Source organism: Saccostrea cucullata, unplaced genomic scaffold (assembly GCF_032062105.1).
Source record: "Saccostrea cucullata isolate Sc308-1 unplaced genomic scaffold, CSIRO_AGI_Scuc_v1 ctg787, whole genome shotgun sequence".
In the NCBI taxonomy this organism is placed as follows: Eukaryota; Metazoa; Mollusca; class Bivalvia; order Ostreida; family Ostreidae; genus Saccostrea; species Saccostrea cuccullata.
In genome coordinates, this window is record NW_026933448.1 from 226,224 (window position 1) to 241,437 (window position 15,214).

General features: G+C 33.0%; 1 protein-coding gene across 1 annotated transcript in view; it reads right to left on the minus strand.

The window, feature by feature from the left end:
* LOC134238351 (neuronal acetylcholine receptor subunit alpha-7-like) overlaps positions 1 to 15,214 on the minus strand; it is a 31,787-nt gene that overhangs the window by 2,556 nt on the left and 14,017 nt on the right. Inside the window, exons 4-9 of the mRNA XM_062720478.1 lie at positions 10,043 to 10,130; positions 7,141 to 7,286; positions 2,999 to 3,043; positions 2,487 to 2,596; positions 2,017 to 2,273; positions 572 to 766 (exon numbers count right to left, since the gene is read on the minus strand). Coding sequence (XP_062576462.1) covers positions 572 to 766; positions 2,017 to 2,273; positions 2,487 to 2,596; positions 2,999 to 3,043; positions 7,141 to 7,286; positions 10,043 to 10,130 — 841 coding nt within the window. The remainder of the gene's footprint in view (positions 1 to 571; positions 767 to 2,016; positions 2,274 to 2,486; positions 2,597 to 2,998; positions 3,044 to 7,140; positions 7,287 to 10,042; positions 10,131 to 15,214) is intronic.

Sequence of the window (15,214 nt, forward strand, 5' to 3'; positions counted from 1 at the left end):
CCAAGCCATGCTTCTGTGAAGAATTGATGATGTATAGAGAAGATTAGCTTGATCAGAAATATGCAAAATGTGATCTGCTCAGAAGCTGATGAAAGCACATGCTTCATAAAAATCAATAGCTTTAAATAGCTTAGCTAGCACACATAGAAGAGTAAAAGAGAGAGATTCTACATCCTGAACCAAAAATATTTCAGAAAGAACCAGAAGTTTTGATATTGATTTATTTTGCTATTATTTATTTTTTTAATTTGGTCCAGTGCTACTACAGTTCTAAGAAAGCGACTCACCACATTTAATTCTTTGTTTACCTTGAAATCATAGATCGACATTAAGTAAGTAGAATATCTTTTCGATCAAACAATTTACAAAGCATTAAAAACATTGTTCAGGTATGCAATCAAGAATTGCAAGATAAACAAGATACTAATAAACCTGACAGCTTTCTAGTCTATGAACAACGAAATTTCGAGTGCAAAATTTTACTCTAATAAAACTGAATAAATCTGACAACAGATAAGCCGTATTTTCGTATTTCCTGTGACGTCACAATTTATGTGGTACTGATCCTCACCTAGAGATATTTTTTCGCCGGAGTCGGGTGGTAACATAAACAGGAGGAGAGACATGGAGGAGATGAGGACACAGGGTATGATGATATTAAAGCCATAATACAGCGTCCGGCGCTGAACATGGATCGTGTAGGTAATATCGATATAAATCTCAGGACAACACTCGTATGACTTCTGGTTCCTCACCCCCGGAACACCTGTAACGGGTAAAGGTTAAATTTGAAATAGAGTTCGGACACATATGTTGTAATTTATAACAGATTCCTCACAAAGGTACACTTGTAACACGTAATGGTTATATTCACAATGTAATCCGGACGCAGGGTAACGTAGAATAGATTCCTAACCCTTTTTCCAAACATAGACACAATGTAATCCGGACGCAGGGTAACGTAGAATAGATTCCTAACCCTTTTTCCAAACGTAGACTTAGAATAGGCTTTAAACATTGCGGTGTGGGTTTAGCCCCCCCCCCCCCTTTTCCATGGACACGTTGTAGTATACTAGTACATGTATGGGTAAAAAAAAAAAATAGGGAAAGTGGTGGTGTTTGGAAAAAAAAGGTAATGAAAGAAGTTTGAAATAGGATTTTGGTGTTTGGACAGTAGACATATTCCCTTTTTTTGCTTGTCAGGTATTTTTGAAGGTCTAAAATATTTCTTACACTTAGCCCCCCCCCCCCCCCCCCCCCAAATTGTATTTGCTGACAAGATCATTGTATTGACCAAAGAACTTCCGAAATTATTACTTTAAACGAGAATGCTGATATTCTTGTTTCAACTACTTGTTTGTCAATAATTTACCTCGTTTTAGAAATTGTTCATACATAGAACATGCCTGCGTATCGAATCAACTGATATGCATAAACTCTGTATGCAGGTGATGAAGGTACATTGTTGCATATAAAGTAAAGGAAGTTGACGATAGAAAAGTTAAAGTCATGACGATTATCATAGAGCTTGGTTATTAGATTACCATTATCATCTTTTTCAAGTAGAATACCCAAATGTGAAACACGTGTGTCAGACTCTGTGGTATCCTTTATCTCAAGCTCACCAGGATATATCGTTAATATGTTAATTGGCAATACGTCGTCGACATATCCAAATGTCGAGTTGAAGGCCACATCGTTGTCACGTGCTTTGCTAACACAGAACAGTACCTACTGATCATGAAATATATAATTCTTTTATCCCTTCTGGATTACTGGATAAAATATCTAAAACAGGTCTTTTAGCGTGGTGCACGTGTTACATTCATAAAGAGAAAAAGATCTCTCATCCCGATACACTTTCTAAAATATATCAAGGTTATATTAAGTTCATTATTTTCATCTTTACCATTCCAAATCAAGATTCCTTCCTTTAAGCGTCATTAAAATGTAACGATAACGCCATAAAAAAATTGCAATGGATTAGAAGACAAACACTGACAGCAAAAATACAACCTAATAGATCCCACTCTCCATTCCTTATGAAGTCAGAAGCATCGCCATTTGAAGATCCGTCAAAAATGAGGTCGAGAAAACGGCCATCATATGTCCAGGAACCAAATTTGAGGTCGCATTTCTGCTCATCAAATGGAAACCAAGCGATGTCGATCTGACAGGTGCTCTTGAACATTCCTGGAGGAATCCATTTGACTTCCCCTCTGTTATTTACTATGATGTTTGAGTGGTAAGTTCCGTCAAAATCATCGTCCGCGCTACAAGTACCAATAATTTAATGTAGTTCTAAATATTGTAATTCCAAGTGTGTATAACAATTGGCAAAGTTATGTATTAGATGCAGTTATGAATTAACTATTACGTAGCAATATTTATTGATGATAGTGCTAAAGGCATACCAAGACCAACAATTTGAAAATTACAGTTTCTGTAAGAATTTCAGATATTTTGCCAGAACATCCTATAAACACCTGTTATAAAGCAGCACATCTGGCTTCCATACTTTTTTGGCCGGAATTCTGAGTTCCTGTATTCCACCAAATTCCCGCGGCTCCCAGACCAAGTTAACATCATGCCATTTCTTGGACAGAAAAAAATTCAATGTGAAGTAAGACTACATAATAGAGACATAAAAAATATTAAGTTCTTATTTCCGATAATTTTTCTAATCAAATTAACTGCTGAGTAGATATTTCAATACTTTGAAATTCTTCCTTTTATAAACATTTTCAAGAAATAAAGAATTCAAAACAATATAACCCTGATGTTAAAGTACACATCTATATATTTGATGTGTATTTTTTCCCCATTATTATATTCTAAATCTTCGATGGCACCTGCTCCCACCTCTGATCTTTTAGAGACCCGTGTTTTATCTGCTCCAAAACTTATATAGTTTAATGGACTTTTAGGTTTTAATACTGTTCGTTATCTACATATATCTCATATGGAGTTTCATTGTAAGTTCGTTGTTAAAACTCACCATTTGTAACCAAATGTTGGAGTACAGAATCTGATTCTTTTCATCCTACAATAAAATTTTAAAATAATAATAAAAAAAATTATATTACAAAAAACAGAACCAACATTTCTTTGTATAACAGGGAATTGTTTATTTTGATTTTTTTAAAATTTGTTTCAAAATATACAGTAAGCTTTTTTAAAATTGAAAAGTCGAATAAGAGAGATAAATCTCACTAAAATACATGACTATCCATTTATCGAAAAATTATCGAGTTAAGATACAATTTTTTTTACATTGCAACGCATGCTGAGGATATTACATTTCAATTATGACTATCATTTTTTTCTTAAGATTCATTAACATAAACCCCCTTCCCCGCAGACACGCATTTTAACGCATACACCGTTTCCTATTTCTAAAGCAAAATCACGCATATACCTTTTCAATGCAATTACGCATTTTCACATTTTCACGCGCAATTTGAAAAGTAAATTTAATCTTCAATTTAATTTATGTTAATTCACTTCTGTTTTATACCTGCTAAAATCTCATAAAATAAGAAAAGTAATAATCTTATTAAAATATTACGTCATAATTATTTACGCTAAACTTTAGAGAAACTTGTGCGGTGCTATAAAGTGCTTGCAGGGAACGGTAACGTCGTATTTCTATGACGTCGGCGTTAAGTGTATATTGCGTCACAATTCAGTACGTTGTAAAGTGTTAAGGTCAAGATCTAGTAAATGAAAGGTGCCTACAGATTTATCAAACCTGAGAAATAAATTCCTTTATTGATGCTTTACAACTTTAGCTTGGTCAAATAAGGTGTTTCGGGGCATAATTTATAGGTAAACAAGATGAAAAACTGTATTTTAAACTGTCATTTTCAATGAACAATTAAGAAAATCAGCCATGAATTTGGGACTTTTTTTCATATTCAACAAAGGAAATGTATCCAGATTGCCTACAGTCTCTCAGAAAACGGTAATTAGTATGTTCATGGCCTCTTCTTTAAATCAATATAAAATTTAATATAGGTATCCGGTTTACTTTTCATGTGATTTCAAATTGAATGTCATGAAAATAACCTATTTTCTACATAATTCTGCTAAAGCCGTAAAGTACGGGAAAAAGAAAGTTGAAATTGATTATGACGTCATAATGGATCTAGCACTAAAAATTAGTCTCAAGTTATTTACTAGATCTTGACCTTAAAGTAAAGTTACGAGGAATAAAAGATAAATGCGCCGAATGTTAATATACATATTTTTTTTCATAAGATTCCTTTTCAGGAAATATGCAGTATTAGTCGAAACTTACAAAAAGCAGGATTGTTTTTAAAAATGTTTGCTTAATATTTAGAGAAAATTATGTATAAGATATGTTTGGAGCAATAGTCTTCTTATTTTGATGTAGACATTTGTATAATGGATATACATATATCCAAAGAGAATTTTCTGTATTTGTGGTTTTGTTTAAGGATGAATTACTGCTCTGATGTAAGGTCCCTTAATCTATCACTTAGTTACACGTCATGTTTTCTGAATTTAAGAAAGTGTCAACTACCGGAGGAAAAGTACGGAACAAAACTTCTGACAGATCACATTTACATAATTGACTCCATTATCTGGCCACTGTCAGGGAATTCCGTTCTCCTCACTTGTCCCTGATTAATTGTCAGGATTTCCGTGTAAAAGATTTGTCTATGGATAATATCACGTGATGCATTTCGATCAAGAACTTGGGATATTGTATAGAAATTGAGATAATTTAAACAAGTAATATTTCTTCAAATAAAGCATTCCTTCATCCCCTCTGAAACTTATATTTATCACTAGATTTCTTATGCTGAAAGGATATCCGTTAATATTCTTTGATGAATGTGTTCACTCATACAAGAGTGAGTAGGATTCAATATTTCAATTTACGCGAGGAGACAAGATACATATTTCACACAATCAATGAATATTTGTCTCCAGGATTAAATATACATCCACTGTAGAATTTCTATTTATTCAATGTTTAGTAGTTTGAACAACAAGTTTTGACCATCGTTATAAGACATTTAGTCGCCATTATGTAACCAGGTCGTGTTAAAAATGAATGCATGTTGTTGTATTTTTAAATATTATTAATTTTAACAATAAAATTATATTTTTTGCAAATTCTATCCCTTTTGTGTGTTATATGATAAACTAGTGTCTTCTATTTAGGATCAGGTCTGGGGGCTATAAAACTTAGACGAGCTCACTTTTAATCTCAGTCTCACTTTTACCAAAGGAATATATAGCGGAAATGTGAGACTGAGATCAAAAGTGAGCTTGTCTCAGTTTTATGGCCCCCAGGCCTGATCTGATGACAATGATGTTTTTTTCTTTGTACATTCAATAAAATCTGATAAAAAAAATCGCATATAGGGTATAAGAGTGTATCAAATTGTCAGAAATTTTGCTCAGTGGCAGAGGAACAGACGGACAAAAGTCAACCCCAGACCAGAAAAGAACACTTAGAACCACAGGCTTGAGTGAGATAGAAATATTGGTCAATTCTATTTAAGCACTTTCTAAAGAAGAAAATATATTTGCCCTCTACGCCTACGAATGGATTTTGATGTTTTGGTAAGTAAATATTCCATAAATATTCATTACTGGAAGACCTAAAATCTCAATAGAACAATAAGTTGAGATCTCATTGCTGAGCTTTTTGTTGTATTCTGTGGTATGTTTCCATTCTAATCATTCTTTGGTATTTCTTTGTAACTGATATAGCCGTACAGCTCACCACATCGTTTTTGATGTTTTGGTAAGTAAATATTCCATAAATATTCATTACTGGAAGACCTAAAATCTCAATAGAACAATAAGTTGAGATCTCATTGCTGAGCTTTTTGTTGTATTCTGTGGTATGTTTCCATTCTAATCATTCTTTGGTATTTCTTTGTAACTGATATAGCCGTACAGCTCACCACATCGTTTACATTGTCTGGTTTGAACAATCTTTGACGCAAGTGTTAAAAACAATATACTCTTATTTTCCTTTTGAAAAATAAGTTTAATTTTCACAATTTAAAATAAAGCATAACTTTGGCTAAGGAAGAAAAATACACTTGTATATCGAGAATATTTATCTATCGAAAAATACAAAACACTTTCTCTATTTTCCCTATTTTTCAGCCTAAACCTAAACTTAATTTGTTCCCTTTGAAGACGCTTTGATTAAAAACTACTGTTTTTTTTCTCGCTAGGTTTATAAATACAAATCGTTCTCGTCCAAAATGATTTAAAAGACTACTTTCTTCCCTGAAAACTTATTTATTTATATCGATTCCGTTAGGGAAAGGCAAAACAAAATAAATCATTGTTAAGAGAAATTCCAGATGCAGGATTTTCAGATCAGAAACCAATTAGAGAAGGCTATGTATTTTATTTTGCCTATATATAGTCGTGTGTAATAATATGTATAAAAGGGAAAAAAGCTTAAAACTGTGTGCTGTTCAGTTGTGTCAGTTAATTAGATCTTATAAAAATAGAAATTGTAAGTATTATAGGTGCTGGGAATAAAATTCTGCTTTGTAATGACGGTCTAATCAAACACGACTTAAACACTGGAAATGGGGTTATTACATACAGTCTTGTTATTTTTATATTCATCATTTTGGCTCTGTCAAATTATCATAATGTTACGTTTTATAATGATTATTTAATCGTACTTGGCTATATAAGTCGGACGAATTTAAAATTATCAAAGTTAATCTTTACTATCAACTAATAAGCAAATCCTTCCTTCTATGATGATATTGTGTACAACTAATTTGACTTTGTGTGATCTGACGCTTACCCCTCCATGGCACCTGATCCCATCTCTTATGTTTTAGAGTTCTTTACTCCTTGTGTGTTTCGTTAGAATAGATTTTTGATATTAATTCTGTTTGGTATCTTCATATTTTTTTCTTCTGATAATTACAAAGCTATTATCAGTTTCTATTTTCTATCAATAACGATGTATTTTGTACGTTAATAAAATTACTCCATTCTACAACTAATCATGACCTTGTGATTTCTGTGATTTGTCTTGAAAGCTCAACCATCAATTAACGGAGTATTCTTTCCTATGTTATATGAAAAATGATTCATAATTTGTACAAACAGAAAACAACTTACAATGTCTATTATTTGTTGCAGTGTAATTCCAAACTTTACAATGATTGGCTTTGTCTCATTGGCGACTGGTCTTTCCAGAGGATCGTACTGGTTCTCCATGAAGAGAAAGTGAAGCAGGTGGCGCTCGTTTTGTCCTTGTATTGTTTCTAAATAAGGTACAGTGTACATTTTTAGTGTTTTAAAAACGTTTAAAGCTTAAGGAAAAAAAGTATAAAAGCACAGAAAGAGCTAGTAAATGAAAATAGTGAAGATAAAAACTAACGTAGACTTTAAATAATTCATAAATATTACAAAACTGAGACGAGAACTAAAACACGGACCGCGGTAACAATGGTTGGATCGAATTCCTAGGAGAAGTGAGCATCCCCTGTTGATCGGTCAAACCAGTCATTAGCTCTATGTACAAATCTTGTAGACGAAGCGTTCCATAGTCTGTTTTACTAAAAAACAAAGGCCTAACAATTCGTTTGTCACAAGTCAGCCAAAAACAACTCTATGAAATGATAGCTTTTATTTTAAAATTGAAAACAACCTATAAGCAATAAAGTAGATAATAGTTTATTGTAATGCTATTTATTATAAAATACTTATATCATTGTTTTCTTAATTATGATGGAGTCTAAGTAAAACTGTTCAGCAAGCAAGCCCATGACACCCATAATGGCTAGAATTAACGATGGTTACTTCGATTCTTACGTCGATACGACACAGGCCGTTGAGTTCGTGATAAAAGATACCATAGAAGCTGACACGTCTGTTTCATATTTGGTTAATTTACTTGAAAAAGACGTTAATGGAAATCTAACAACCAAGCTCATTGATATACATAATGACTTTAACTTTTCAATCGTCCACTTCTCTTTCTTATGCCACAGTATACCTTCAGTACTAGCATACGGGGTTTTTATCTCTCAGTTCATTCGATACTTAAGAGCATGCTCTTTTGCTCTACGTATTTACATTTACTTATACGAAGTAAATTATTGACAAACAAGTTGATAAAACAATAATATCAGCAATCTCGTTTAAAATCTTCGTTTCGTAAGTTCTGTGGTCGATACAATGACCTTGTCAGCAAATACAGTTAATCATTGAGTCAAGTACTTACTGATATTTTTCATACTTATTGTTCGGCCATTATTTACACATTGAATTGAAGACGGAATTTCCCGTTATTTACCGATCATGACGAGCACAGAGAATGGGTAAACGGTCAGCAGAGGATGCTCACTCCTCCATGGCACCTGTTCCCACCTCTGATGTTTTGGAGGTCCATGTTTGCGTTGCTCCTGTTTTGTATTGTTTTATAGACTTTTGAGCTTGAATACTGTTCGTTATCTCCATATATTTCATGTATATCTCTTAATAACTTACTGAACTGTGAAGCAACACAAACTTAATGTTCACGTCATTGAAATATGATGTTACGTATTCTCAGCAAGCACATTTTATCGCAGTACAAGTTTCTCTAAATTTAAGCGTTAAAAATTATGACGTAATATTTTAAAAGGTTATAACTTTTCTCATTTCAAGAAATTTTAACTTTTATAAATAAATGGGAATTGCATTGAATTAAGATTAAATTGTACTTATGAAAGTGCGTGTAAAATGCTCGATTGTGGGAAAATGGAATAAGCGTGATTTGCTTTAGAAATAGGAAATGGTATTTTGTTTAAATACGTTACTGCAGGAAAGTGGGATATATGTCTGCTGAATTTTTTTTTAATTTTGGCACCCATACAACTGCAGTCGATCAAAAAGTCATTCTGATTCAACATATATATAAATTCTAAGAACTATTTTTTAAAAATATTGTAGTAGTTTCTAATTGACAATATCTCTGTGTGCTCTTTGGCCTTCAAAAAATCTTAGGAATTTCAGTGGAGCCTGTATTTTGCATAGACCAGCTGTTATATTGGTATAAAGCAGACTTATTAAAAAAATTCTTTATTAAAAGAAGATGACTTTTGCTATGGCTTTCAACTTGTAACCCCTCACGTCGCTTTCATAATAAAATGTTTTACCAACAATTGAAGAGAATGGTCAACTAATAATGAAATGTTTGAACGGGATAACATAAGATATTTGCTTATTTGTGTAGCAATTATCAACCCTTACTTGCATGTAGTTTTTAATTTCTTCCTCCTGATTCGTTTGTCAAAAGCAGACTATTTAACAGTTTTTAAACTCATGTCCGCTACTGAAAAATGAAAGATTTTACAAGGACTTTAACAAAATATAGTTAGCTTTTTGCATATCCCGGGTTACCGGTCATCAGTGGATGCTTTCTAGACATTTGAGCTCTCGTCTATGGAATCCGGATAGGGCCATGCAGTTCACTATCGCATCATCGCACCATCGAGGTTTGGGTTGATAATGCGATGACACGATAATGCGATGACGATGAAGCGATGGTGCGATAACGATGAAGTGATGGTGCGATAGTGCGATGACGATGAAGCGATGACACGATAATGCGATGACGATAGTGCGATAGCACGATGAAGCGATGGTGCTATGACGCGATGGTGCGATAACGATGGCGCGATGGTACGATGACGATGAAGCGATATTCACTTTTACTCTATCGTTCTATCGCACCATCGTCATCGCGCTATCGCACCATCGCATCATCGTCATCGCGCTATCGCACCATAGCTCTATCGTCATCGCACCATCGCTTCATCGTTATCGCGCCATCGCATTATCGCGCCATCGACCTATAAGTCGATGCTCGATGGTGCGATAGTAAACTGCATGGCCCTATCCGGATTCCATACTCGTCTGATGTTTCTGGAGTTTACTGTTTTCAAGATTTCTTTTGTTTACTTGATTTATGAGATTTTGTCCACTTCTTCGTTCCTTTTATGCTTTAGTTATTTCTGTAGAACTATATTCTTACCTTTCACTAGAAGACTCAAGAAAATACAGATGATTAACAGAAAGTCATCAAGAAGAATAACCGCAGCCATTGCAGCACCTGGGTTCACCTGCAGAAGAAACAAATTTTGAAATAGACATGTAAAACCCTTCACAGCATCCGTATTTATCCTGAAGACAACGGATTGCTACGTCTGAAAGCTTTAAGCTACAAGCTACACTGTAAAAACAGTGTTTAGAATCTAAACACAAATCTAAACACATTTTTTGTATCACTTTTTTTACACGTTTAGCTCTAAACGTGTCTCATTTCTAAACACGTTAGACTTCATGTGTTTAGTTGCTAAACATGTTTAACCCCTAAACACATTTTTTGTTTCACTTTTTTTCGTTTAGCCCTAAAGTCTCATTTCTAAACACATCAATATTTAAGTGTTAAGTTGCTAAACATGTTTAGTTCCACAACATTAGATCCAACAGAATAGTTTAAATTATAAACTATCACAGGAAAACATATTTTTGGAAGAAAAACATTATTAAATAAGTTTTCCAGAAATACTATAACATTATTGAACTTTCAAACATAGATTTATTTTGAAGAATTTTAAATTCAAAATACATACAGATTAAAAACTAAAATTTTATTTTGGCTCTTGTCAATATTAATCAGCTCAGCAAGCATGCACTTATTCCTCATGTCTGTAACAAAAATTAATCAAGCTTATTATTTTCCTGCAAGTCTTTCACTAGAAACACACGATCATATGTTTTCGTCCATAACTGCCAGGAAGGAATCCGTTCCCATCATACGAATGTTTTAGAGTTGTTTAAAAATATACCGAACAGTATACTTCACAAAATTCAGTTTCCTCTTAAATGCAAGAAATCCTGAAGATGTACCGACAATTGCGTGGACTTGGAAATGACACCAGCTACTCTGAGACGTGTATTTTTGTTTCAGTCTGGACCATATCCTGTAATAAAGAAATGAAATTATACAAAAATATGCCCCTTGCTCACTGATAGCTAAACTAACTACTATTATGCAACCTTTATTGAAATCCATTTAACAATTATGTATATATGATACAGATATGGATATAGATATTTTCAATGACATTCTATAATTTAAACTCCTTTCTAGCTTTCAGGAATCCAAAAATAAAAGAAGAAAATCTTGATCTATACATTTGTGTAATTGCAACGTTTCTCATTCTAGTCAATTTATGTAAAATACTAAAGTAAACAGACCTTTTCTTGTAGTATTGTTGCCTTTCAACTGCATTTCACAATCCCTTCCTGGTTATCTCTTTGGTTATGATTCGCTTCCTTTAATCCATCTTCTTTTGCTTACACTGGAATTTTCTTTGTTTCGATAACCGCTCTATTAACGTTCAAAAATATTACGCGTCATTTCCTGGAAGATAACTCTGTTTGTTCCAGAACGTGTTCAATTTCTAAACACTTAAATCTAAACACGTCTTAAATCTAAACACGTTTAGATATAATACATGCTTAGATATAAGTGTTTAGCCGTTAAACACAATCTTAAACATGTTTAGGTCTAAACACGTAATGGATGTGTTTATTTTCTAAACGCAGTTTTTACAGTGTACTGGTATTGTTAGGCTTTTCTATTTCTACTTTAGACTTCCACATTATAACACATTCACTAAAACGTGTTTTTAAAACACAATGTAATAAGCGATATAAAGAAAAGAATATAAATAAATGTGTGTGTCGGATGGCCTTGTCTCACTTGTATTCCTCTGTAATAAACAAGCCCCTGTCAATAGCCAATATCTCAATGCCGTGTATTAGAGGTACAGGAATGAGCTGGTTAATTACAGAAAACTATTTATTTATCGGATTGATATTTTATCATCCACTTTGTCTCGAAATCAGCCTAATTCGATTTTTATTATTTTTTTCTCTAGGATGTGTTCGAACTGCAAAAGACTTGAAAATGAAACCTTTCTGCTTTGACGGTGCGATAAACAAAATGATTATAATACGAGAGATAAGTGACATCTGGCTTCACAAGACACAACAAATGAATTAGCCAACTCATTAACAATAGTCCTAATTACTCCAATATTCCACATCTCCATTAAGAAAAAAACCATTTGAAATATTTGCCTTGAGAATGAACGTGAAAGCGTTGATGTTCAAGTGTTTTTAACAGATATTTTGAGTGTTCTGAAAAGAATTTCACTATTTGATTCATTAATAAGTATTGTGATTGATGTTTTCATAGGAAGTATTGATTCAACATCGTGGCTTTCTTTGTAATAAAACAGTAATAGGTTATATACATCCCTATCTAATATCATCAATTTTGTATGAATATTCTTTCTTTATTATAACTTGTGAATTAAGTCCATTTGTCTAGGTCTACAACAAAAGGTATTCTAATGCCTTTTTTCCATATAAAATAATTAACTGATATCAATTTTCGTACTTGTAAAAGACAGATGCACATTGGCAATTCTGGCAACAAAATCGAAAATAAACAAAATAATAATATCTGAGTTTTAATTTACTCTCTTTGTTTTATAATGACGCTTTTAACATTTTTGTCAAAGATTCCAATGCTGGGAAATTTGGTTATCACTTTCTTTTCAAATGATCTTTAATGTTATTGCGACGTTTTCGGGTTTTAGCCGGGCTATATCTCTTAGAATCTGTCCCAAATGAGTGATAACTCACAAAGTCCCTGCGCCAAAAAATATTGTGGATGCTGTACTTGAGTTAGGAACTCTAGATCTTAATTGATCTTATGAAAGAACAACGCAAAAGTTTGTTTTAACAAGCATATTAGTAATATTCAAATGCAGTTTACAATCCATGTATATCTGCTCGCTATTTCTCTTCTTATATACCCTGTCTGACACCTGACATCATTTAGGACACCTTGTTAGGGCGTTAGGCTCCATTATTACGGCACCGTCTTAGGGCATTAGGCTCCATCGTTAGGGCACCTGTTAGGGAATTAGGCTTCAAGTATTAGGACCGCTGCACCATCGTTAGATGTCAAGACACTTAATAAATTTAGGGCATCAGATAAGTGCCATAATTAAGGACACTAATTGGGATCCAAGATTATGGCACTAATCAGTTACCATGGTTAGGAATTATCAGATAAACAAAATTCTTTTCTCTGTTTTATTCATGACAATAACATTTTCATGTAAAGCAAAAATATTACATTATGATTATATTTTCATTTTTTAAGAATTCATTTGGTATAAAGAACATTGAAAACTGAAGAAAAAACGACAAATCAAATTCCCAGTTTATGATGACGCTATATATATGTGTAGGACTTAGCTAGTGCTTCTTTGTTTCATTTCTATATTTCAGGATGTTTCTAGGCAACCTTCCACTAAAAAACCTTACAGCTGCGACTAAAAACGTTTGAATATCTTTGTTGTTAATTAGATTGCCTGTTTTCTTGATATCGGAGTACACTTGAAGCTCGACTGAGACGAAGAAGGTCATGTTAAGCAAACGTAATTACACAAGATGGTTTACTGATCCCCAGCAGGCATCCATATAAACAGACTTTATCGATGATGACTAATACAATTTCTGGGGACATTTTGTTATTTTCTCACAATTTCACCCAAATTGACCACGTGTAGAAAGTCTGTCTTGCACCAAACTTAACATAATAACTTTCTAGTGCAGGCAGAACATTGATCTAAAACCAAACAGCAATTTAATTCCAGAGGAAGAACCAGTTTTTCTTGATCATGACGGAGAGAGATAAATTGTAACCTTGTTCCCCTCCCCCCATTGATGGATGGTCATCCATAACTAGAGATGGGTACCACACAACGTAGGAATGGGTCAAAAGGAACTCACCAATAATCATGAATCTAATCGAGAAGTTCTCAAACAAACTCATTCAATGTTGGATTTATTATCTCTTTCGGAAAACTGTTTATACTAATCATGTTTCGTATGGTTTATTCAAAGATATGAATTTATATTAAAAAAAAAAACAAAAAACAAAATAGTTCTAACTTTAATGTCTTCACAAAGATAACGAGTCATTTTGGTTTTTAGTGGTATAAATCTGAGCTTAACCCACATGAAATGTCTATTTCATCGTTAGCTAGTTGTCGACTAGCAGTCAGCTAGTAGTCAAATGAATGGTCACTAGGAGTAAAATGCTTTTCTGAATATTATTGACGGCTTTGCCTGAAATAATCAGTTTACCGTTAATAGACTTTTTTTCATTGATTTTATGTTGAACTTCAGTTAAAAACTAAAATTTTGAGATATAAATGTTGAATTATTGATCAATAGAACTGAAAAAAAGATTTGACAGTTGACTACTTTTGAACACCAAAACTATTGGTGAATCAGCATTGGGTTGATTATTGTTTCACACTCAGATTCTTTACTTTGTTTCAAGTCACTACCGAGAATAAAAGGTCAAGGTCGACAGCCATGTAGCAAGTTGGTGTAAATAGAGCTCCGTGAAATATACATTAAAATATAAAGTGATAATTCTGTTCCAGCATACGTGAGAAATTTGTGTTAAAGTGTTATGTAGTGATCATAGTACCATATGCTTGTAGAGGAATTGAACTTATAATTTAAATCATGTAAAAATATACTAATGCGTATCACATTTTTGTTTGAGTTAGTGAAGGCATGGTGAGTAGATCTCACACTGGGATCTCCATTAAAATGCTCAAAGCAAAATAAACACAACAAAAAAAGAGCAAGATTAAGTGAAGCAAGTGATTCCTCTAAAGTTTTATTTGGCTATATTTCTTGTTATAACGATATATCACAAACTAGATGATTTATTAGAAAGCTTCTCGCATGATGAAGAAACAGCTAGAAAAGCTGTGAGCATTATCCTTATATATATATATATATATATATATATATATATATATATATATATATATATATATATATATATATATACACCCACAGTTTACTTTCTGAGAGCGAAATTCTTCAAATTCACATTTCAGGTCTAAAACTTTTTCCATTCGGTCTTCCCTACGTATGCTGGATTTTTGAACTTTATCAAAATTCTTACAGACAAATATACATTGAAGGGTCTATCAAATGCTCTACCATGTCACTGTCTTGACTCCTGACAAAAAATTGAAAGAACTTTATTCGGTAATAACCAATATCTGCCCCCCAAATCAAACTTTCATGGAGA